Source organism: Hemiscyllium ocellatum, chromosome 8, assembly GCF_020745735.1.
Source record: "Hemiscyllium ocellatum isolate sHemOce1 chromosome 8, sHemOce1.pat.X.cur, whole genome shotgun sequence".
In the NCBI taxonomy this organism is placed as follows: domain Eukaryota; kingdom Metazoa; phylum Chordata; class Chondrichthyes; order Orectolobiformes; family Hemiscylliidae; genus Hemiscyllium; species Hemiscyllium ocellatum.
Window position 1 is genome coordinate 75,669,924 of NC_083408.1, and position 26,751 is coordinate 75,696,674.

The 26,751-nt window shown below is 40.3% G+C and overlaps 1 protein-coding gene across 1 annotated transcript in view; it reads right to left on the minus strand.

The window, feature by feature from the left end:
- Positions 1 to 1,431: 1,431 nt before the first annotated feature.
- The window catches only part of tdrd9 (tudor domain containing 9), a 139,370-nt gene continuing 114,050 nt past the window's right edge, over positions 1,432 to 26,751 (minus strand). Inside the window, 8 exon segments of the mRNA XM_060828974.1 lie at positions 1,432 to 1,521; positions 3,267 to 3,339; positions 5,428 to 5,540; positions 8,730 to 8,868; positions 9,299 to 9,395; positions 19,519 to 19,628; positions 22,161 to 22,231; positions 23,039 to 23,200. Of these exon segments, the coding sequence (XP_060684957.1) occupies positions 1,432 to 1,521; positions 3,267 to 3,339; positions 5,428 to 5,540; positions 8,730 to 8,868; positions 9,299 to 9,395; positions 19,519 to 19,628; positions 22,161 to 22,231; positions 23,039 to 23,200 (855 nt within the window).

The window sequence follows — 26,751 nt, forward strand, 5'->3', positions numbered from 1 at the left end:
TGCTAAAGCTCACTGTAGAAAGAACTTTCAATGACTTGCAACCCTCAGAGAAGAAATTCCTCCTCATCTCCATCTTAAATTGGCACCCCTTTATTCTGAGACTGTGCCCTCTAGTCCTAGATTCTCCCATGAGGGTAAACATCCTCTCAGCATTTACCCTTACATTCCTTAAGAATCCTACATGTTTCAATGAGATCACTCCTCATTCTTCTGAACTCCAGCAAGTAGAGTCCCAAACTGTTTAGCCTTTGCTCATAAGGCAATCCTTCCATATCTGGGATCATCCTTATGAACTTTCTGTGAACTGCCTCCAAAAGAAATAACGTATTTCCTTAAATAAGGGGAATAAAACAGCTCGCATTACTCCAGATGCAGTCTCACCAGCACCTTGCACAGTTGCATTAAGATTTTCTGACTCTTACACTCCAAGCCCCTTGAAATAATTTTCTTCCAGTCTCACTCAGTTCTCCTGACTTATGTCTGTGATTCTTTTGATAACCACTTTAGTAGTTTCCACTTGCCATCTTCTATTCATCACTGGTATCTAAATCTATCTCCACCTCCAGCCCACACTCCATCCCAAAGATGTCAAACCAGTCTTTATCCACCATTTCTCCCTTAGACAAAATGTTCTCCTACTTAATAACTTCTCTTTTAATTGATCTAATTTCTTCTGAATAAAAGGTGTTGTCATTAGTACCCGCATGGGACTTAGTTGTACCCATCTTTTCAAAGGACACGCGGAACATTTTTTGTTCTGGTTTTGCTTAGGCAGTGTTCCTCAAAACACTTTGACATATATATGAGGACTGTATTGGCACTGCAAAACATTTAAAATTCATCCATATAACTTAATGGTTCAAAATGTGTGTTTTTTATTAACAAGTTTAAACAAAATAATGCTACAATGAACAAAATATTTCTTCTGTACTTTATGCAGCAATGGGATATCTGATGGAACATTGCTTCTTTGAACAACTTAAATAAATCAAATAAGAAGTGCTTAGCAATATAGCCAATAGTATTTTCAAACCTTTTGCTCATGTAATAATTTTTAGCCTTAATTAGCATGCAACTAGCTTCAATGCCCCCTTACAAATAAAACAAATCATAATGCATCAATTTGTAATCAAAGTGAAAGCCAAAACCAGATTTACTGCTCCCAAAATAAGCTTGCAATTGGATCACATTACTGGTTTTAAAGCAATTGCTTGTACTTTAGTACCTTCTAATCCAGAAATTAAGCAAGTGTAACATCTTGTGTTAAAGGCCATTTCTGTTCCATCAGCTATAATTGTTTCTTCCAAAGCAGGAAGCATTCAACTGAAAACCAACATGAGCATTTTTGATATTTTGGGAGTTTAACTGGTTCCAATCCTTTTCTTCTTAAGTCAGTAATTCTGAACAGTGCCACATCTTTATTTCAATGGCTTAAGGATTCAGCAACACTATGGAATGCATTTGGTATAGAACTATTTTGCTTTCTTCCCTGGACTGGTTCAAGAGAAGACTGGGATCCACCTAAAGAAACAAACACATACAAGAAAAATATTTATTGAACTATCTTGATGTATTCTTTCAACACATGTTCTTCTTAGTGAATCCTGACATTTTTCAATTTAAATTATATTACATGAAATCCAATCAGATTAACAAGAAGGTCATTATGATCAAGATCAAAATGTTCAAACCATCTTGAATTATTTAAACCATTTTTAAAGCCAATGGCAGCCTTTCTTCAATCACATCATCTCTCAAAGCAACTTAATCTAAATTTAAATATTGCATGGAGCAATAGGACATAGCAATAAAATTAAATTCCACAAATTCCTAACATCTATGATTTTCCCATTTAAAATGCCATGTTTTTACTGCTTAAAAATAAAGGTTTACCCATTTGAAAAAAAAGAAACAATACTTTTTCTCAAGGAATGTTCAGTACCTTTGGAACCTTCTTTGAGAAAAAAGCAGTAGAAACAGTTTTAAAAAATATCTTTAAGGCAGATGTGGATAGATTCTTGCTAAGAGTGAGCTGGAATGGTCTCAGGAGCAGGCAGGTTGAGGTTACAATCATGTTGATGTTGATGCTTGATGTTATTAAATGGCAGAGCAAGTTTGAGGGGCTTCTCCTGCTCCTTGCTTGGATGTTTGAAATTTGCTTATTGCATAATCCTCCAAGCAGCCTCTTAAGATTTTCCAACCTGAAAAGGTAGCCCTGGCACTCCTCTACTCCCAGGAATTACAAGATAAAATAAGAGGAACATTACATCGAACTGCCTATCCACATGGGAAATATTCCAGAAATTATATGAAGTGCAAAAGGAGCAAAAGTACGGCATTACAGATCACCACTGATTCCTCTGTCCACTACTCCGCAAATAGTCTCGCAATCACAACAGAAATCATTATCAAAAATTCACTAAAAGTCTTTCACCATGTAAATCACTTAGGATATATTCACAATGCAATATGGTAATCTATTTTCCCAATTACCAGTTCCTTCAGGAGTAAAGCAAAATAAAAATGACAGATTTCAACTATATAATAAAATATATCCTCTCAAAAATAACAAGTAGAATTGTTGGCAACTATTTCATAATACATTTACATGTACCTGTAGCAGTTCAAGTTGATAACTTTAGTGGCAAACAAAGGTAGCAGCCAGGCCATTTCTCCTGTCTTTTCAGTACAACGTGTTAATACTAGTGCAGTATGAATGAAATACAACATTAGAGCTTCAAACTCTGAAATTCATCTTTCCCAAGACTTCAACTGGTAGATGGCATGTCTGCTCTATGATGATGAGACGGTTTCAGGTATGCTGAAGCAGAATCTAAGAGCCGGGATATGAAATTGACTGATTTCTCCTTCCCTGGTTTTGAGTAGATAAACTGTGTTATGATTTACATTATCTTTCCTTTATTGTCCTCTCCTGAATGCTTTATTTCATAGTAAAAGAAAGACAAAGGACTCCAATACTTTCTGCTCGAAATCACATAACTTATTAAGAAGAATATATGATGAGTGTAAAGAAAGATGATCATCTTTCTCTACCCTGCCAGTAGAAATCAATCCTACATTTCTTAGCACTGCTGTGACAACACAGCAAAAATTGAAACTAGCGATCTTGAAAGGCAACAAAATGATTAGTTTTGTTTACATTTAAATTGGAATATTATTGTGTTCATGATTTGAAAAATACAGATAGACATATGTCTGTTGTCATGTAGCATGAATTGAGGATTATGTTGAAATTATATATCTACCTGATTCCACTTGTATGGTCTTTCACAGTATTGTGGTGTAATACTTTCTCTCAGCTTCTTTCCAGTGAATATGCTGTAAACAGACCAAAAATCAGGATCTTGTTAGAACCTGTCCCGGCACAATATTGGCATGATATCAATAGGTGATCAGTCGTGTCACATTAGTAATATCAAAACATTGCTTAAATTTGCAGGACTGTCTCATGGGAGATCTTCCTGAGTGCAGAATCATTTACAGAGGAATATCGATTATCCGAATTTCAGATTATCCAAACAAAATCTCAAGGTCCCGATGTTTGGATAAACTGTATTATCCAAATATTCAATCATCCAAGCAAAATACTCCCCACCCATGTCCTGTGGATAATCGAGGTTCCTCTGTATTGCAAAATTCCATAGAAGTGACCACACAGGATCAACCAACGTAAACAATGCCATCTTTGAAGAAAAGTGCTACTTCTAAGCTTCGAGTGATTTATTTCGAATTCGGCAACATGTTATACTAGTAGATTGCTTTCAAAGTACTCCATTTGTAATACATTTCATTTTGGATGTTCTAATTTTAAACAATGACTTGCAGATAGTAACACTGTACAAAATTCTCTTCTCAAATTGAGTAAGCCAAAATGATCAAAAATCAAGTACTGAAGTGATCACAAAATTTCCTGAAAGGAGAAAAATCCAAATGACAATTTCATGCAAATAAGTTAGCACTTTAAATAAAAACAGCCAGAATAAAATAAATAGTGAACTGAAGAATATTTTATATTGCTTTAGAATAAGGTGATTAAATCCACCATCTCTTTTAAAGAAATTAGTTTAGTGTCCTAGCTCTTTTCTAGAAAACAGGAAAGTGTGCCATTCCTTTTCCTGCTTAAAGAAGAATTGCATACTCATTCTTCAATTTCCCTGTGTACCTCTTTCCCATCAGCCCTTTGGATTTTATTCACCTCCAATTTCCCATTTGCCTTTTCTGAAATGCTCTTTCTTCCACCTCATCTCTCTACAAACTGCGTTCCGTCACCTCTTCTTTCCCCACTCATTCACCCTACCTTCACTAGCTGCCACTTTGCTCCTTGAACAATTCACAAATTATGCAACTAAGTTCTTAGGAATGGTAAAAAAAAACCCTGATGTTTATTATCTCACAGAGACATTCTCAATCTTTTTCTGGGGGAGGAAGATGGTGGCATAGTGCTAATATCAATGGACAAGTAATAAAAACATCCAGGATAATTAGATTAGATTACTTACAGTGTGGAAACAGGCCCTTCGGCCCAACAAGTCCACACCGACCCACCGAAGCGCAACCCACCCATTCCCCTACATTTACCCCTTCACTAACACTATGGGCAATTTAGCATGGCCAATTCACCTGACCTGCACATCTTTGGACTGTGGGAGGAAACCGGAGCACCAGTAGGAAACCCACGCACACACGAGGAGAATATGCAAACTCCACAGAGTCAGCCGCCTGAGTCGGGAATTGAACCCAGGGTCTCTGGCGCTGTGAGGCAGCAGTGCTAACCACTGTGCCACCATCTGCTCTGGGCACAGGGGCTCAAATTCCATCATAGCAGTTATTAGAATTTAAACTCAATTAATAAATCCAAATGTGAAGATAATCTTAGTGTTGATCATCATAAAACTATTGTCAATTGTTGTAAGAACTCATTTGGTTCATGAATCTGCTTTAGGGAAATAAATCTGCTATCCATACCCAGGTTAGCTTACATGTGACACCAAACCCAAAGAAATATGGTTAACTTCTGCAATGGTCTAGCAAGCCACTCAGTTCAAAATTAATCATGCACAGGCAACAAATGGTGACTGTAGCTGTGGCAGTGACACCTACATCCAATGAAGAAAAGTGCTACTTTTAGGCTTCGAGTGGTTTTTTTGGAATTCAGTAGCATGTACTAGTACAAAGTACTCCATTTGTAATATACTTCATTCTGAATGTTCTGGATATAATACATTTCATTCTTTTGAACTTGCCTATAATGTACTAATATTTAGAATTTACAAGTTTAACAATGTGACTTCAACGTTTTCAAATGCCAAATTCTAAAGAGACCATCTTCTCGTCTTCCAATTGTGTAAGCAACACGTTCTCTGGATGTTATCAGGACAATTATTATAGCATTCTAGGTGGCCTTACTCTATAAGTCTCTGCCGGGCTTCATTTTGCAGTTTACGTATTTTCTCATGATTTCCTGAACGCAGTAGTCCATCACAAACTAGCATGTTAATTGTGCTCCGCAGTAGGTTTATCTAAAGGTAAAGGTTCAAACATAATTTTTCAACAATTTCAAGATAAGAAACATTTTGTTGAATCTATCCAATACGTAGCTAAGTTGATTAAAAAAAAGTTGATGGAAAAAAATAATTCCATTCTATCAACACACAAACTCAAGAACTCAGTCTGAGAAGACTGACAAATATACTGGCCCGTAACTCATTACAGAAGATGAAATCTATTTGAGGTAGCTAACAGATATTTGGAGAACAGAAATTTATTGTTAAATATTTGACACGAGAATGATTATATACTTAACAGCAGTGTCACATATCAAAACGACTGTGTCCATCTGAAATTATACTAAACTGATCTTGAACCACAGAATTAATTTGTAATTTCAGTGTGGAGTTCAGATTTCAGAACAAACAATTTTTCATTATTTGAATGAATTTCAAGGGCAATGTAGCAATTTAGTTAAATGTTAAAATACTTCCTATCACCTTTCAACATCACGAAGAAGCAGCCTTAACACTTGTGCAGTCATAAATTCGATTTCTTTCATAAGATGTCAAAAATAATGCAAATTAGCAATGCAATGACCCATTATGCACAATAGAGCAGAATTGATTTCAGACTCAAATCCCTATGAAAGTGGCATTATTTGTACATGAATTAAAAAGAAATTTTCATTCTTCCAAGTACAGAATTATTTTACGAAGCTGTACGTAAACCCATTGCCAAAAAATATTACATCTTATATCCTTAGACAATTTATCACCAGATAAACAGCCTTGTTCTTAGCGAGTTATGAGAAGATCTATAGCTCAGGTTGAGGTCCTGGATCTAAGTTTGCTCACTGAGCTGGAAGGTTCGTTTTCACAAGTTTCGGCACTGTACTAGGTAACATCATCAGTGAGCCTCCAATGAAGCACTGACATTTGTGATCTGCTTTCTATTTGTGTGTTTAGGTTTCCTTGTTGGTGATGTCACTTCCTGTGATGTCATCATTTCCTGTTCTTTTCTCAGAGGGTGGTGGGTGTCATTGGTGTGTTTGTTGATAAGAGTTCCGGTTGGAATGCCATGCATCCAGGAATCCTCGTGCGGATCTCTGTTTGGCTTGTCCTAGGATGGATGTGTTGTCCCAGTCATCCCAGTCAAAGTAGTATCCTTCTTCATCTGTATGTAAGGATGCTCGTGAGAGTGGGTCACATCTTTTTGTGGCTAGTTGATATTCATGTTTCATGGTGGCTAGTTTTCTGTTTGTCCAATGTAGTGTTTGCTACAGTTCTTGCAAGGCACATCAACATACAGATTAGTCAAGGAGCTACACCAAAGACTAAAACACTTAGCAGAAGACTCACAGCACTCCACCCAAGAATTCCTGAATTCCAAAGACACCAAGATAGAAGAGGATGAAACAACGGTCTCCTTTGACGTAATAGCCCTGTTCACATCCATCAACATCAATCTGGCCAAGGAAACACTGACTACACTATTAGAAGAAGCAAAGACACATACACCAAACACCATCAACTTCACCAGCAAGGACAATGTCATCAAGCTGGCAGACCTATGCCTTACCACCCACTTCACTTTCAATAGCAAAACTTACAGACAAACCAACGGAACACCCTTGGGATCCCCGATATCAGGGTTCTTAGCTGAGGCAGAAATGCAGAGACTTGAACAAACAGCTCTACCAACCATCCAACCTAAACTTTGTGTGGACTATGTGAATGACACCTTTGTCATCACTCAACAAAACAAATTGGAAGAAACCTTCAAGACCATCAATAATATCCTACTGGCATAAAATTCACTAAAAAGGAGAAAAAACAACAACAAACTGGAATTCCTAGATGTCATAGTTGAGCCAACAACCAATGGGGAACTTCAAACTAGCGTGTACAGGAAAACAACACATACAGACCAATACTGAACTACAGAAACAATCATCTCGACACCCACAAACAAAGCAACATTAGAACATTATTTCAATGAACCACCACACACTGCAGCACAGAGAAACTACGCAGAGCAGAGGAAAATACTACACAGTGTATTCAAAAAGAAGGGGTTCCCAATGAACACAATCCGCCGATTTCTCAGCAACAAACCCAAACAAGAAGACAAAATGCGTCCAGAAACCCTAGCCACTCTCCCATACACCAAAGACATCTCAGAAATGGCAGCCAGACTACTCAGATGTCTTGGCATCATGGTAGCCCACAAGACACTAAAACAGCAGCTAATGAACTTTAAAGAGCCTATATAGATAACAAGCAAAACTAATGTCATTTACAAAATACATTGCAAGAACTGTAACAAACACTACATTGGACAAACAAGCAGACAACTAGCCACCAGGATATGAACATCAACTAGCCACAAAAAGACATGACCCACTCTCACTACTATCCTTACATACAGATGAGGAAGGACACCACTTCGACTGGGTCAACACATCCAACCTAGGAAAAGTCAATACAGACATGCACAAGAATTCCTAGAAGTATGGCACTCCAACCAGAACACTCTCAACAAACAGATCGACTTAGACCCCATTTACTACCGTCTGAGAGAAGGAATTGGAAATTACATCACCAACCCAAAGAAACCTAAACACAAATAGAAAGCGGGTCACCAATACCAGTGCTTCACCAGAGGCTCACTGATGCTACCTAATATGGTGACAAAACTTTTGAAAACGAACCTTCTAGCTCAGTGAGCAAATTTACATCCAGAGTCTTCCTCCTGCTAGATTACACTTCCCTAGAGTTTATTAAGTAAAAAATATTTCAGCTTTTAAATGAAAGGTGACTACATATCAAATGATGCAAGTTAATTTTAACTAATTTAACATTTGGAAATCTGATGTCAACAATAAGAAAGCTCAACCAACAAAGTCTCAACTTTCCTTCCTAACTAGCTATTGTATCATTATTAAATTATCTTTAGTTTCAGATAGTTAGCATAATTTCTAAATGTTTACCAAACAGCAAGTAGTATTTCAAAATTTTAAATCTTCAATTTGTGAATATTCACAATCAAATATCAGCCACCTGAAATTCAATTACACAACTTAAGAAATTTCATGTAAAATAAATTATTATCCAGAAGGCACGGGTCAACCCTTTAACAAAATTTAAAAATATTATAGATGGAATTCAGGTGGAGAACAGTTAAGTTTCTTAGCAAATCACACGGTATTGGCACACTACCTCCATAATATCATTTACATCAAAATGCACATCAAAAACAACTTCCAGATCATGTTCCTCCAATAGAGGGGCATTGTTTATTGGATTCCACCCTAAGCCACACAAAGCACCAGTGTAATATTTTCTCAGTCTCTCAGTTCTGTAGAAACAGAAAATTAACAATCAGCCTCGGCGAGGACAATCAAAAACACCAAAAGGTACAACCATCCTACCTCTAAAATTATAACTTGTGTGCTATTCTCACATGCTTCATTGTGGCTGCTGAAGACAAGCATCAACCAGAATCTTTGAGCAGTTTTGACAACTGATGCTTGTGTTCAGAGGCAAAGATACACAGCTCTAAGAGAAAGAATATATGCCTACCATTTGGAAATTTTAAATTCAATATCATCACATCATCAAAAATGCTTCTTTACAAATACACTCATCGGACACCACAGATAGTTTTATAGAGAAGTGACCCAGATCACTAGTCTGGTTAAAGGAAGAATGTTTAAAGTGACAAAAGAGAAAGACATAAAATAAATGAAATTTTATGCAGCGATTCTCAAGCATATTTTTACATGTACCTTAGTTCTACAACTGGAGCGAACAACAAACAGATGAGAGCTGGAAGTCCATGGATATTTGGCATCAAAGTAGTTTCTCTCACAATTATAGTTGAACCTGTAAGATCAGATAATGATAAAGCAGGCATTTTTTTAAAACCATAACAGTATAAAATGCTTTCTGATCCTGCATTTCAATGGCTATGAATGGGTAAAACACCATCTCCTCCACAAAACATTCCAAAAAAAAAAGACAACTATTAGGAAAACAATACATTGTTTCAGGAAGCAATCATACTGCTAAGGTTAATTACATCAAATTTTTGTCCATGGTCAGAGACAGCAGGGTAAGACTGTGAGTGAGGCAGGTATGAGGATCCAGCATTTTACAATGTGGAAGCCTCGAATGGTACCCTTGTCCAGTACATATGAGTTTCTTGTTCCCAGTTCAGGACATATCTTCTCTACTGGAGAGGAACTTGGAGTCAGTGGGGAAAGGATTCAGGTGTTGTGATCTATGCAGTTACCAATAAGATAGGTACATCTCAGGAAGATGTTCTGTTGAGGTATTATGAGCAGTTTGGGTGGGAGATCCAAGATGGCGGCGACTCAGCAAGTCTGACTCTACAGAGCCCTTCCCAAAACCTGGGAAAAGTGGGTTTCCTGCCCCCACCACACTTGCCAAACCACCCAAAAAATTTCTTTAATCTTAATTAGCTGCTGATTATTATATTTAAATAGTCTAATACTGAGTGGATAATGAGTAAATCAAAGGGACCCCGCAGCTCTCAGAAAACAAAGACCCCTCCCCCACCCTCCTCTCCTCTGGCTGCAGCTGATGTAAAAACAGGCCTTATAGAGATGATTGCTAGATTGGAATCGACACTCGTCAATTTCATCGCAGAATCCCGACAGAGATGGAATGCATTCGAAGAAAAGCTGCAGAAACAGAATCAAACTATTGGAGAATTACAGGGCCGAGTGGAGGGGGCGGAACTAAAGGCCACGACCTCCGAGGCTGCAGCTCAAACAGCTGCAGAACAGGTGCAAACCCTCGAGCAGAGAATCAGGGCCTTTGAAATCTACATGGATGATATTGACAACAGAAATCGGAGAAAGAATATTCGGTTGCTGGGCCTTCAAGAACAAGAAGGGAAAGGACAGTTAGCAGCATTTCTGGAGCGATGGCTGTCCCAGCTTTTAAACCTGGGGGCTGAAACTGATCGGGTAAGGGTGGAGTGGGCCTACCGGGTCGCAGTACGCGGATCTGGCCCAAACCAGCGCCCACGCCCGGTCCTGTTCCGGCTGCAGAGTTATCGGGAGAGGCAGATACTCCTGGATGCCTCCAGAAAGCTTGGAAAGGATCCTAAAGCTATGATTCATGAAGGATCCAAGATTATGTTATTTCAGGACTTCTCCCCGGCTTTGGCACGAAGAAGGAAGGCGTTTGATGAGGTGAAGAAATGTTTAAGGGACTTAGATATTCAATACACCTTACACTACCCAGCGACGTTATGCTTTACCCACGAAGGATCCGAGTATAATTTTAGATCACCAGAAGAGGCCAAGAAACTTTTAGACTCGGTTAAATAAATCGTAAGAGACAATTTATGTTGGCTTGCCTCTCCCACACTCCGTGGGGAGAAATGGATACTTTATTATACTTTACTTTTGCCTCTGGGAGCGGGGTTGTCTTCCTTGCTATGTTATTATACTTAACTGTAATCTGTTGGAGTTGTAATTTTATAGTTATGTGTGTTTGTACGTGGCATTGATGCTATTAGATATACTCAGGTATGGGTGGGGAGGAGTGGGGGTGCGGCGCTCACTGTTAACTCTAGCTCGGTATTATATCTAAATCCTATTAAGGACCGCCCGGGTCGAGGGTGGGACACTGTTTGGGAGAGGATATGGTGGAACGTTGGAAAGGTAGTAAGGCCCCCTGAGAACAAGGGGGAAGATCTCCATTCAAACATGTTTAATTTTTTTTGTTCTTATTGTTTGGAAATAGCTTCCTTTTTATCATACTGTTATGAGTGTATTAGAGAACATTTTCTCTTATTTGAAGGATGTAAGCGACTCAACTATACACTCTGGATGATTGTGGATTAGTTGAATTTTGATGATTATATATTTAAGATCTATTTTTATATTAATGTTTGTGCTTGAAAATTCTGCTTATTTTTGTAAATTTGTCAAAATGTTAAATTCCCAATAAAAATATCTATATAAAAAAAAGAAATCAAAAAAGGATATGATTGCGATTTGTGCGAAGGTTTGTATCAGGTTCTGGTTCTGGTTATAAGCTTGCTCGTTGAGCTGGTAGATTTGTTCTCAGATGTTTAGTCACCATGCTAGGTAACACGATCAGTGAGCCTCTGATGAAGCACTGGTGTTCTGACCTGCTTTCTATTCATGTGTTTTGGTCTGCTGTGGAGAGTAATATCACTTCCAGTTCTTTTTCTGAGAGGTTGGTAAATGGGGTCCAAATCAACATGCTTGTTAATGGAGTTCCTTTTTGAATGCCAGGCTTGTAGGAATTTCTGTGCGTGTTTTTGTTTAGCCTGTCCTAGGATGGATGTCCTGTCCTAATCAAACTGGTGTCCCTCTTCATCTATGTGTAAGGACACTAGTGATAGCTAGTCATGTCTTTTGGCGGCAAGTTGGTGTTCATGTATACTAGTGGCTAGTTTCCTGCCCGTCTGTCCAATGTAGTGCCTGTTACAGTCCTTGCAGGGCATTTTGTATACGACGTTCATTCTGTGGTTGTTGGTATGGGGTCCTTTAGATTTATCAGTACCTGTTTCAGTGTGTTGGAAGCTTTGTGGGCTACATGGTACCAAGGGATCGGAGTAGTCTGGTCGTCATCTCAGAGATGGCTTTGACATACAGAAGTGTGGCTGGAGTCTCTAGGTGTGCTGTGTCTTCCTGTTTGTTGAGTGGCATCTGGTAATCGCGTGAGACCATGGATCTGTGCCTGGGAAGCCTTGCTTCAATCTTTGTTGGCAGAGCAGCTTTTGTTGTGGCTGTAGAGGCCCACACGGGAGTGGCAGTCTCAGCTGCAGTGACTGCACTTCAAGGTGCTATTGTCTTGTTTGTCTTGTGTTGTCTTGCTCTTTTATCAGCAGGTGCATTTCTGTTCAGCAGCAAGCCTCAGCTTCTCTTCTCTTTTCAGGCCTCTGTAATTCAAGCCTCCAGTGAGAGCGATCGCTTGCAATGTCCTCCCAACTCTCTACGTTCATGGACAGTGACTTCATGTCTCTCTTGCAGACATCTTTGAAATGAAGATGGGGCCAATCTTGTGCTCTATTGCTGAAGACCAGTTCCCCATACAGCAGGTCTTTTGGGATTCTCCTGTCTGATATGCGGTGTACGTGGCCCAGCCAATAGAGATGGCATTGTTGGAGCAGGGTGAAGAGGCTGGGTGTCTGGGCACAGGCCAGGATTTATTGTTAGTGACTCAGTCAGTCCACTTGATGTTCAGGATGTGTCTCAGGCTGCGAAGGTGGAAGACATTGAGACGGCGCTCTTTCCTGGAGTAAAGGCTCCAATTCTTGCTGCCGTAAAGCAGTGTGCTGAGGATGCAGGCCCTATAGACTGCAACTTTGGTGAGAGTCATCAGCTTTCTGCTCTCCCAGACTCTCTGTGTCAACCTGATGAACGTTGAGGCTGTTCTATCTGTTGATCTCAGAGTCTAGGGAGAGACTATCCGTGATGATGGAGCCCAGGTACGTATACTTGTGGACACCTCCAGCTCGTAGTTGATTATGATAATTGGGGGGAGGGGGTGCACAACACCTCGACCCAACACGTTGGTCTTCTTCAAGCTGATGGTCAAGCGGAAGACCTGGCAGACTCTTGAGAAGTTGTCCATTACGTGTTGCAGTTGCTCTTCCGAATATATTACCAGTGCTGCATTATCTGCAAACAACATGTCCCTGATGAGGACTTCACGAACCGTGGTTTTTGCCCTCAGCCGGAGAGACTGAACAACCTCCCGTCCAATCTGGTGTGGCAGCAGAAACCAACAGTTGATGTTCCAAAGATGTGCTTCAGCATGACTGCTAAAATGAGGTCAAACAGGGTGATGACAAGCACACAACCCTGCTTCACACCGCAGTGAATGTTGAAGGTCTCTGAAGAGCCATCAAACAGAATGACGCCCTTCATGTCTGCGTGAAATGACTGAACTATCCAGTGAAGTCTCAGGGGACAACCAATCCTGGCGAAGATTTTGAGCAGAAAATGTGTTGCTGGAAAAGCGCAGCAGGTCAGGCAGCATCAAAGGAGTAGGAGAATCGATGTTTCGGGCATGAGCCCTTCTTTAGGAATGAGAAAAGTGTGTTTTTGAAAAGAAGTAATTCCAAAATTTCAGGGTCTACCTTACACAAAGAATCTTACAATACACTGGGCGTTCTATTAAAAAGGTGCAGATGACTGTAAGATTCAGTTTGATAAGAGACATCCGAGGACACACAGCCTGAATTTAGCAAGTGAAATTAAAGTATATGACCCCACAATTACAGAGAAAAATGATATGGATGAGATTGTCTCGTAAAAACCTAGGAGTTTAGACAACTTCACTGAATTATGAAAAGTGATTGAGTTTAAGTCTTATTGATGGAATAGATGTTGTCTTATTCAGTAAAGGAGTTAGTGTAGAATACTCAGGAATTTTCATCTTAAAAGACAGCAAGTGGCTAGAATGTGTTAAAGTGCAGCTGCAAGACAGAAGGGCAGTTCTTAACTGATCTTCCAAGGTCACGTGGAACAGAAACTGCTCACAACTCATTAGCTAAAGAATGAATCTCTATTCTTGAGCTTAGAAAGGGAGAGATTATTTCATTGAAACATACAAGATCTTGAGGAGGCTTGATTGGATTGGCACTGAGAAGTTGATTCTCCCTGTATGAGGAATCAGGGACTGATGGCTGATGAGTATCAAGAGGATCAGGGAATCAAGGAATATAGGGAGAAAGTGGGAGAATGGGGTTGAGAAACAAAAGAACCCATTCATCTCAATCTTAAATATATTCAATGACCTGGCCTCCACAGCCTTCTGTGGCAATGAATTCCATAGATTCTCCACTCTCTGGCTGAAGAGGTTTCTCCTTATCTCCATTCTAACATGTCTTTCCTTTATTCTCAGGCTTTCCGCTCAGATCCTTGACTCTTTTACCAATGGAAACATCTTCTCAACATCCAAGATTCTTAGAGGATGTGACGGTGTAGATGCCCTGTGGGAAAATGGAAGGCCAAAAGGCATAATCTCAGAATGAGGGGTCACAGATTTAAGGCAAAGGTAAGGATGAATTTGTTCTCTCAGATGGTTATGAATCTGTGGAATTCATTTCTATAAGACGGCTGTCAAGGCTGGTTCATGAAATATATTCAAGCCGGAGATAGAGTTTTAAATCTGTAACAGAATCAAAAGGTTATGGGGAAAAGGCAGGCAAACAAGGCCGAGGATGATCAGATTTACCATGATCTCACTAAATGGCAGGGCAGCCTTAACGGACTGAATGCATACTTCAGCTCCTTTAGTCTTGAGGTCTAACTCTGTTCTAATCAGATGATGACCGAATGATACTATCGTTAGAATACTAATGAAGAGATCCAGTCCTGGGTTTGAATCCTGTCAGAGCAGATGCTGGAATTTGAATTCAATAACAAACCTGGACTAAGAGTTTAATGATTACCATGAAACCACTGTCAATTGTTGGGAAAAAAAACAACTAGTTCATTAATGTCATTTAGAGAAGAAAATTGTTGTTCTGACCATGACTGTATGTGACTCCAGACCAACAGCAAGGTGGTTGACTTCCAACTGCCCTCTGGGTAATTAGGGATCGCCAATAAACACTGGCCTAGTCAGTAACCCCCACATCCCATGAATGGTTATTTTGTAAGAAAATTCCTTGTCAATTATTTCAAACGTGTGTTTCACAGTTATGGACTTGCCTGCTAAAGAAAATATGCCCTTCTTCTCCGCTATCTGAGTCCCTCAATTTTATATACTTCAAATAAATTGAACACTAACTCCACACAGTCCATTTTTTTCCTCGTAGCTAATGTGCTTCATCTCTGGCAAAGCCATATAAATCTTCTTACTATTATCTGTATGACCAGGCGAGGAGTGGTGAATTTGCTTCCCTCTTTCTAACCCTCAACTGGCTATAACAAAGATTCTATTTCTTTTTGACATACAGCTATATCGCACTTCAACTGAACTTAGCTGACTTGTTCAAAATTATGCAGCCAATTATAATATTTTCTTCGGTGGAACAACCAGGATCTTCATTCCTTCCTTACTAAATGCTTCCCACCCCCCGCCACCACCCCTCAAAAAATGAAACATCAAACACAGAAATATAAGTATAGTTAAAGGTTAAAAAGAGGCGAGTAACATTAAAAGATAAGAGAATATGCTTCTTAAAAATCCTTATCAGGCTAGTCTCAGACTAAAAGCTATGGTTGCTTCATGTCCTTAGAAACAGCAAAATCATCTACATTTTGATAATTTTGATATTTCCCAATTTCGCTGATAGCGGGCATCCTTTTTTAAAAACAGGCAGAGAGAAAGTAGGGAGATGTTCTTCCAGTTCTGCTTTGATCAGGAAAAAGAAAATAAGTAAAACTTAAAAATTAATATGTTGGCTACACCGTATCCAATCTGAGGTCTACTAGTCAAGTTTGACCAGGATATGATTCAAAGGTTTTAGTGGCTGACAAATCCAATTTTCTTGCTTGACTCCTGTACCTAAAGTAGCTCTTCAAAGTAAAGGTCAGTCATGTACTCCATATCTGGTTTCATCGGTTTTCCAAACTGAATAATTTGTCAGCAAATCTTTCATCCCAATACATTAAATATATCTGTACATGCCACTAAATCTAACCAAATTATCAACACCACCAATTATATCTTTTGCACTGCCCAGCTCTACTTTTGCTAAAACTGACTTCAGAGCTGCCTGGTTTTCTTTTTAGATTTGATGGGAACTGACTGACAAAGAGCTTGAAAAACTTTCAGTTTTCTATACTGTCAAACAATTATAAGAGGTCAACTGATTACTTTCCTTGTCAGAGCTGAAAATGTGTTGCTGGAAAAGTGCAGCAGGTCAGGCAGCATCCAAGGAGCGGGAGAATCGACGTTTCGGGCATGAGCCCTTCTTCAGGAATGAGGTAAGTGTGCCCAGCAGGCTAAGACAAAAGGTAGGGAGGAGGGACTTGGGGGAGGGGCATTGAAAATGCGATAGGTGGAAGGAGGTCAAGGTGAGGGTGATAAGCCGGAGTTGGGGTGGGGGCGGAGACATCAGGAAGAAAATTGTAGGTTAGGAAGGCGGTGCTGAGTTCGAGGGATTTGACTGAGACAAGTTGTGGGGAGGGGAAATGAGGTAACTGGAGAAATCTAAGTTCATCCCTTGTGGTTGGAGGGTTCCTAGGCGGAAGATGAGGCACTCTTCCTCTAGCCATCATGTTGCTATGGTCTGGCGATGGAGGAGTCCAAGGACCTGCATGTCCTTGGTGGAGTGGGAGGGGGAGTTGAAGTTTGAGCCACGGTTTGGTTGGTCCGGGTGTCCTAGAGGTGTTCTCTGAAACGTTCCGCACGGAGGTGGCCTATCTCCCCAATATAGAGGAGGCCACATCGGGTGCAGCTGATGCAGTAAATGATGTGTGTGGAGGTGAATTTGTGGCGGATATGGAAGGATCCCTTGGGGCCTTTGAGGGAAGTAAGGGGGGAGGTGTGAGCGCAAGTTTTGCATTTCTTGCGGTTGCAGGGGAAGGTGCCGGGAGTGGAGGTTGGGTTGGTGGGGGGTGTGGACCTGACGAGGGAGTCACAGAGGGAATGGTCTTTTCAGAACGCTGATAGGGGAGGGGAGGGAAATATATCTCTGGTGGTGGGGTCCATTTGGAGGTGGCGGAAATGACGACGGATGATACGATGTCCATCGTATGAGACCCCTAAACACAACAAAAAGCCTTAATTTGACTCTAAGATCAGAAATAATCACCAACCCCTTCTTACCAATTAACTGCTTTGTTTAGGGAGAAGGAACATATTCACCAACTTGAATCTCCAATATCCTCGACTAACTGCAAATCACACAAACTAGGAACTTTCTGAACTCTACTGAGGATCATATTCCTGCACTGCAACTACAGCAAATGTTTTATTAACTGCCACCTATGGAACCAGGAATGTGCCAGTTCAACAAATGTTCAAGAGGTCCACAGCAATGTAAAAATACACACTAAGTAATAGAAAAGCATTGCTGGAGGTAAATGCATCACTGATGTACTTTAGTTACAGCTTAAACCACTTAAATAAAAATGTAACTTTGTCATAAAACTTAGCGGCAGGCAGCCTTCTCATTCACACCCTCAACTGAGTCCTTGAATATCATGGAGACCAGTATAATACAGTAAACTTTGTATATTTGAAATTTGAAACTCTTGCCACAGAAAAATAGGGTGGTAAATAAAGACACATGGCATGCTTGTCTTTATTGGTCAAGTCATGTTGCAGCTTTCTAAGACTTTGGTTAGGCTATACTTTAGTTAGACCAGTATTGTGTTCACTTCTGGCCATCACATTACAGGAAGGATGTGCAGAAGAGGTTTACTAGGGTGCAGTCTAGATTAGAGGGTATAAGATATAGGGAGAGGCTAAGCAAAGTAAGGTTATTTTCTCTGGAACAGAGGAGACTGAGGGGAGATTTGAAAGAAGTCTATAAAATCATTAGATACATAGATTGGATTGACAAAATTGAAATGTCTAATAGTAAGGGGTGTGCATTTAAGGTGAGAGGCGGAAAGTTCAACTGAGATATGAGGGACAAGCTGTTTCTCCAACCCCCCACCCCCCTCCACCCCTAACAAAGTGCAGGTGGTATCTGGAGTGGTGGTGGAGGCAGATACGATAGAAACATTTAGGTAAGCACATGAATATGCAAGCAATGAAGGCACATGGACCAAGGGTAAGCAGAAGGAATTAGTTTAACTTAGCATCACATTCAACACAGCATCATGGGCCGAAGGGCTGGTTCCTGTGCTATACTATTCTGTGCCAACATATCAACGACGCACTCCAGGAGTGCCAAAGAGTGGACCCAAAGCTAAATATTCAAAAGACAAAGATTCTTGGGCAACCTGTTCCCACCACCCAACACACCCCTCACCCCCACACCATGCCCCCAAACCCCCACACCACTGCTGCAATCCTTTTTCTTGATTTACAAAATTTTTAATTGATATCATTTAGATATTGCATAACAAGCAGCCTCACTCCAGAGAGATTAGATTAGATTACTTACAGTGTGGAAACAGGCCCTTCGGCCCAACGCGTCCACACCGACCCGCCGAAGCGCAACCCACCCATACCCCTACATTTACCCCTACCTAACACTATGGGCAATTTAGCATGGCCAATTCACCTGACCCGCACATCTTTGGACTGTGGGAGGAAACCGGAGCACCCGGAGGAAACCCACGCAGACACGGGGAGAACGTGCAAACTCCACACAGTCTGTCGCCTGAGTCGGGAATCAGAGAGTGGATCCAGTGATATGATTTATGAAGCAGGAACTGTAGCACCGTGAAATCATATTTGGCATGAATTAGGTAATGTTTTCAATAATTCTACAGATATCTAAATTACCATTCTTTAAAATATGCCATCTCTAATCAAATTTTCAAAAACTGTTCATTTTCAAGAGAACAAACATAATAAAAGCCATTATACAATTTCATCATAGATAGAAGTGAGGAAGTTGTTTCCACTGACAGATGAAACTAGAAATAGGGGGACACAGCCTCAAACTAAAAAGCAGCCTATGTAGGTCTGAGTTGAGGTGGAACTTTTTCACCCAAAGAGTCATGAATCTGTGGAATTCCCTGCTCAGTGAATTAACTGAGGCTACCTCATTGAATGTTTTTAAGGCAAAGACAGATTTTTGAACAGTAAAATAACTAAGGGTTATGGTGAGAGGATGGGTAATTGAAGCTAAGTCCATGAAAAGATCAGCCAAGATCTCAATGAATGACGGAGCAGGCATGAAGGACCAGACAGCTCTCTCCTGCTCCCATTTCTTGTGTTCTTACACACACTATTAAATACTCATAATCAATGTACAGTGAATAGAATTTTAAATTTACTTTACCTCTAATTGCAAAATCACAACAAAAATTAGATTACAAACATAATTACACAACAACCTTGTCTGAAGCAGCTTGATAAATACCTGATGTATTTACTGATACTGATGCACCAATGAGCATCCTCTGGTGAGTATCTTCAGGAGCATTGTTCAGGGAGACTGAATTTATACTTTCTTTCTCAATCCAAACATTTCTGTGACAAAATTAAAAATGAAACCATGTTTGACAGAAAAAAGCTATTTGCAAAAAAAAAGCAATTTCCTTTTTCAATAAAAACAACTCAAACATGCTTCTCAACTGATTTCATTCAATTCTATAAATGCAAACAAATGAGTTTTCTATCACTTAAAATAGGGGATGGATCTTTGAGTTATGTTTTAAGTATTTAAAAATAATATAGAAGGAGAAGATAAACTTGCAAGTAATTTCAAGCGGAACAAGACTTCAAAGATAAGAAGAAAGAGGCCAAAGTGAACAAAGATAATGAGTATGGGGAAATAATAATGGGGAACCAAGAAATGGCAAAGGAGTTGAATCGATCTTTGTATCAGTCTTTACAGTAGGAGACACTAAAGGCATTTCAAAATTATTAAATATTTGAGGAGCAAAAGAAGGACAGAAAATAAAATGAGCAACATCACCAGACAGTAAGTACTTTGGAAGCTAATGAAGCTAAAGATCAACAAGTCCCTGGGTCCTCCTAAAGATATTGAAGAAAGTAGTGACAGAGACAGTGAATGTATTGGTAGTAGCCTTACAGGAATCATAGAATCGTTATAGTGCGGAAAAAGACTGGTCATCTGACCCTCCAAACAGCAAGCCAACCAGACCCAGCCCCCACCCTATTCTCATAAACCTGCATTTAGCATGGCAAACCCATCTATCCTACACAGTCCTGGATACTATGGGGCAATTTAGCATGGCCAATCCACCTTACATGCACAGTTTTGGACTGTGGTAGGAAACCAAAGCACCTGGAGGAAACCCAAGCTCAGATAGGGAGAACGTGCAAACTCCACACAGATAGTCACCCAAGACTGGAATCGAACCCGGGTCTTTGGCAATGTGAGGCAGCAGTGCTAACCACTGAGCCACCGTGCCACCCTAGCCCCCAGTCTAGATCTGGGTGTGGAGACAATTTCAAAAAGTTTGCCACAAAACAAAATTTTGAAAAGTTGTAAATTGAGAGAATAAGATGCAATCTTAGGGGACGTGTCAAGATAGATGCAGAAAGGTTGTTTCCCCTTGTAGGACAGTCAAGGACCAGATGGCAGATTCTCAGAGTAAGGGATCACAGATTTAAAACAGAGTTGAGGGGGAATTTCTTAAAGAGTAGTCAATCTCTGGACTTTTTTTACCACAATGCACAGTCAAGACTGGGTCATTAAGTCATTTTCAAAGCTGAGATAGAGATTTTTGATCTCTAAGAGAATCAAGGTTAAAAGGGAAAAGACAGGAAAGTGGAGTTAAGGATCAATGGATCAGCTATGATATCATTGAATGTAGACAAGCAGGAGGCTGGAAGAACACAGCAAGCTAGGCAGCATCAGGAGGTGAAGAAGTCGACATTGAGTGTAACCCTGAAGAAGGGTTACATTTGAAACATCGACTTCTTCACCTGCTGATGCTGCCTGGTTTGCTGTGCTCTTCCAACCTCCTGCTTGTCTACCCTGGAGTCCAGCATTCTGCAGTTTTTTTTTGTCTCTAACCAGGATATCACTGAATGGCAGATCAGACTTGATAGGCTGAATGAACTATCTCTTATGGTGGTTTGGTCTTTAAGTGCAGTTGTTTTAACATTAAAATGAGACAATCAATAAGCATTTAAAAGTTCTAAAATAACAGAAATAAAATAATGTCCTGTCAGACTGTTTTTGGGACTTTGAGTAAAGGATAAATAATGATTAGGGCACCAGTGATTACTTCCCTGTTCTTAGCTAAACTAGTGTTACAAAGTCTTTTACATCATTTGAGAAGGCAGGCAGTACTTCAACTCAAGACATCATTCAAAAGATGGCACTCTCATCATGCAACCCTCCTTCAATACTCCATCTTAGTATCAGCTTCGATTTTGCACTCAGGTCTTTGGAACAGGACTTGAGCTCACAATCTTCTGACTCCGAGATGAACTCTCAAGACTCTCAAACCGAGTCACTCACAATAAATGGAGAACCTCATGATTTCAGAACATATATTTTGTATCTTCTGGTATGCTACAGATGTGCAAGATTGCACAAATCTGCACCAATGACCCCCACCCAGATAGACTTCTAACCAGATTCCTAAGTGGATACAGGTCTTCAACAGGGGGAGCATTCCTCCTTAGTATCACTTCTCTGACTGCAGCTTTGGAATAAGCTCTCCTGAACTCCTCTTTATGCTACTTTATAAAAAGTGTTTTCTTTCAGTAAGGGTTTTGGTATGAACACAGCTTTGCTTCACTTGTTCTGAGACCTCAAATATTGTGCCTTGCATCCCTTAAAATAAGGATATCGCATAAAATAGCACACTACTCGAGCACAATGAAGTGATCTTGCTGTCGCTATTATTGAAGTGCACTAGTAACACCAAAGCCTTTGAGGTTAATCTGCAAAAGCACTAAGAAGTTCCTCAGTATTTTAACAGAATTGAAACATCTACTTAAAAAGTACATTCTCTAAACACAAGAAAGTCCCTTCAGTTCAACACCAGCAAATTTTATACTCTAGAAGATTCTTTCCCATACCTGAACCTGGACATTGTAGTCATGCTATGAAACTTTGTCTCATAGGGACTATAGGGACCATGCAAATGAACCTAGCAAACAAAAAAAGACAATCCAATGAGTAATGAGCTTCCTGTAAACTACAATTTCAAAAGGTTGCTCTAATTTCTAAATTTAAATGATAATTTTATTAGCAACAATTACTTTATCTTGAATAAAAACCAAAAGAACTGCGGATGCTGGAAATCATTAAAAAAAATGCTGGAAAGGCTCAACAGGTTTGGCAGGATCTGTGACAGAAATCAGCATTTATGTTTCAGGTTCAATGACCTTAGCCCTCAAGCCCTAAAATTGTTGAAATTAACATTCCATCTAAAAGGCAGCCACAAAGTTTGAGGCATCTTCGTTTGTGCTTACCCCAACCCCCACACACCAGGCCTTGTTATATCACACAGGACAAAGTGAGGACTGCAGATGCTGAAGATCAGAGTCAAAAAGTGTGGTGCTGTAAAAGTACAGCAAGTCAGGCAGCATCTAAGGAGCAGGAGGTTTGACATTTCAAGCATAAGCTATTTATCTGCACTTGTTATCACAGTTTGCTATTTCACACTACCCATCATTATCCACTAGTTGTTCACTAATAGCTAATCATCCTCTCAGGCCAATCATTATCTGCTTTGTTGTCTGTCCATCTGTTTTTCTCTTTTTGGGCTCTATCTGCACCCATCATTTACTCCTTACCCCCTCCCACACCCTCTCTTATGCATAAAAAACAATCTTTTCTTGGCTACCATTAGTTCTGAGATAGGGTCATTGAACCCGAAACATTAAATGATTTTTCTCCACAGATGCTGCAAGACCTGCTGAACATCTCCAGTCACTTCTACTTTTGACTTTACCGTTGAAGATGGAAAACCCAGTTTAGAAGAGGAGAACTTCTGTATTAGTGTCTGAATATGTTTCCAGTCTTCTTCCTTCTGGGTCCACACAGTTTTTTGAGTTAAGCCCAATTTTTCTTGCAGAGAAGAGTCTAATATGGTCTTCAGCTGCTCATGACTTATCTATGCAAAACAGATTCATGTTGAAATGGCAGAATGTTAGATTATTTCAGGAAATACAAGTAAGAAACAATACGAGAAGAACATCATTTGGTCCCTGAAGTCAACTCCATCAATCAAGAACATCTTGGTTCATGGGACTGTGGCCTAAACTCCACTTCCCTGTCGGGCCCAAATAAACTCTGATATCTGCGAATTTAAAGACTACTTGTAACTCAGGTTGTGGATTAGGTTTTATGTTTGCTCGTTGAGCTGGTAGATTTGTTCTCAGACATTTCATCACCATGCTAGGTAACATCATATATTTCTCCAGTTTCCTCATTTCTCCTCCCCCCACCTTGTCTCAGTCAAATCCCTCGAACTCAGCACTGCCTTCCTAACCTGCAATCTTCTTCCTGACCTCTCTGCCCCACCCCCACTCCGGCCTATCACCCTCACCTTGACCTCCTTCCACCTATCACATCTCCATCGCCCCTCCCCCAAGTCCCTCCTCCCTACCTTTTATCTTAGCCTGCTGGACACACTTTCCTCATTCCTGATGAAGGGCTTATGCCCGAAACATCGAATTTCCTGTTCCTTGAATGCTGCCTGACCTGCTGCGCTTTTCCAGCAACACATTTTCAGCTCTGATACTCCAGCATCTGCAGACCTCACTTTCTCTTCGAACATTATCAGTGAGCCTCCTATGAAGTACTGGTGTTCTCTCCTGCTTTCTATTCATGTGTTTTGGTCTGTTATGGAGGGTGATATCACTTCCAGTTCTTTTTCTAAGAGGTTGGTAAATAGGGTCCAAATCAATGCGTTTGTTGGTGGAGTCCCTGTTTGAATGCCAGGCCTCTAGGGATCCCCGTGCATATCTTCGTTTAGCCTGTCCCAGGATAGATGTATTCGAACTGGTGTCCCTCTTCATCAATGTGTATCGATACTAGTGATAGTTGGCCACGTCTTTTGGGGGCTAGTTGGTGTTCATGTTTCCATGTATCCTGCTGGCTAGTTTCCTACCCATCTTCTAATATAACGTTTGTCGTAGTCCTTGCAGGGTATGTTGTATATGACGTTCATTCTGCTGGTTATTGGTACAGATTCCTTTAAATTCATCAGGAGCTGTTTCAGTATGTGCCTAAGTTTGTGGGCTACCATGATGCTTCAGGGCCAGAGTAGTCTGGTCATCATCTCAGAAGTCTTTAATGTATGGCAGGGTGGCTAGAGTCTCTGGGCATGTTGTGTTTTTTTTGTTTAGGTCTCTTGTGCAGGAATCAGGCGACTGCGCTTATTAGATGCCCGTTGTTCCTGAATACGTTGTATAGGTAGACTATGGGTCTGAAGCAAGCGGGACAGAACACCAGCGCTTCATCAGATGCTCACTGATTTTGTTACCTAGCATAGTGATGAAAGTCTGAGAACAAATCTACCACCTCAGCGAGCAAACTTGCAATCTAAACAGTGACATCATTTGAACAGCAAGCAAAAACTAAAAGCAGTTTTACTCATAAAAGATTTGTTTGCATATTCACTATCAGGAATATCCCAGGCTTGATACACCTTGAATATGGTTTGTTCTTGCCAAACTGATGGTTGAGACTGGTAAGTGCCGTCACCATCTTTCTTGTGAGAAAGTAAAAATGAACTGCTAATTGCTAACTCCACAACTCCGATTAGCAGCACTTACAAGTCAATCAGAAAAGGTTTGGTCACATACTTGCTCATAACACACCTCTTTTAGTAATATAACCCGCTCAGGAATACAGTGACAAGATGTCAGTGGACTAACAGAAGAAAATTCGCAGCAAAAAAAAACATGCACAAGTATGAATTATTCACTTAGTCAAATTTTTAACCAACTGCAATGTAAGTTATCACATATTCGAAGAACTCAAAAGATACATCAGTGACATTAATGAGGAGTGAGACTTATTTTATGACAGTAAAATTTTTGTGAAACTCATCAGGAAACATATACTTTATCTATTACTATACAGTATAATAGATGACATTATATTTGTGTTGGCAAATGAAAGGAGATGATGTTTCAAAGGTGGTGTTGTGTTTGCCAGGTTAGAAAGGTGCTGAGGGATTAAAGTCAGAGAATCGGAGCATGGAAACAAACCCCTTGGTCCAACCAATCCACCCCGAATATGTTACCAAACTTAACTAGTTCCACCTGCCTGCACTTTGGCTCATATCCCTCCAACCTTTCCTATTCATAAACTAATGTGAACGTCTTTTAAATGTTATAACTACCTGTATCCACCACTTTCTCTGGCAGTTCATAACATACTTGAGCCATTCTGTGTGTTAAAAAAAAAATCAGCCCTCATGTCTTTTTTCAATCTTTCTCCTCTCATCTTAAAAATATGTCCCCTTAGTTTTGATGGGTGGGGGAGACTCCCAGGACATTGACCCAATAACAGGTACAGTTCGAAGTCTGGAACACCATTACTCTGTGTGTCAATCATGGAAGGTGTGAATGCAGCATGTGGTGGATAGTATGTCAGTCAGATAGTCTGTTTTGTCACAAATAGTGTCAAATATACTGAACATTGTCAAAGCTACACCCATCCAACCAATTGGAGACTTTTGCATCACACAGTTGACTTCTGCCTTGTATGTGGTGGACAGGCTTTTGGAAGACAGTTAGCAAGTTACTTAGCACAGAACTACAAGCTTCTAAACCATAGTATTTGCACAACTGATTCAGTTGAGATTTTGGTCAGTGGTAAGCCCAAAAATGCTAGCAGTAGGGGAGTTCAATAGTGGAAATGCTGCTGATTGTCATAGGGTAGTAGTGAAGTTCTCTCTTACACAGATTGCCTAACACTCGTGAGGTGACTCACAGGCAGCTAGGGAAATAACAATGAGAAACCAGGAAATGGTAAAGCAGTTGACTAAATCCTTGGCATCACCTTCATAGTAGAGACACTAATAGCATTCTGAAGAAATTAAACAAGCAAGCATCCAAAGGCAAGGAGGAAACACATATGACATATTAGGGCAGTATAAAAAGTACTGAGAAAGAAATGGCTGCTACATTCTCCTGGATCTCAAGGGTTACATCCTAGGATTTTATGGAGATAGTAGATGTACTGGTACTAATCTTCCAGGAATCCTTCAACTTTAGCTATTTTCCAATCATCAGGGAGTTTTCCAATGTAGCACACTATCATTTTGGTCCATTCTAAAGGAATTAATAATTTTATAGAGTAGTCATAGAATTCCTAGTGTGGACGAAGACTATTCAGTTCATCGAGTCCATACTGATCCTGTATCTATCCATCTCCCATGTCTAATCCACCTAGCCAGCACATCCCTGGATACTATGGGCCAATTTAGCGTGGGCAATCCATCTAACCTGCACATTGTGGGCGGCACGGTGGCACACAGCGCCGGAGACCCGGGTTCAGTTCCTGACTCAGGCGACTGACTGTATGGAGTTTGCACGTTCTCCCCGTGTCTGCGTGGCTTTCCTCCGGGTGCTCCGGTTTCCTCCCACAGTCCAAAGATGTGCAGGTTAGGTGAACTGGCCAGGATAAATTGCCCGTAGTGTTAGGTAAAGG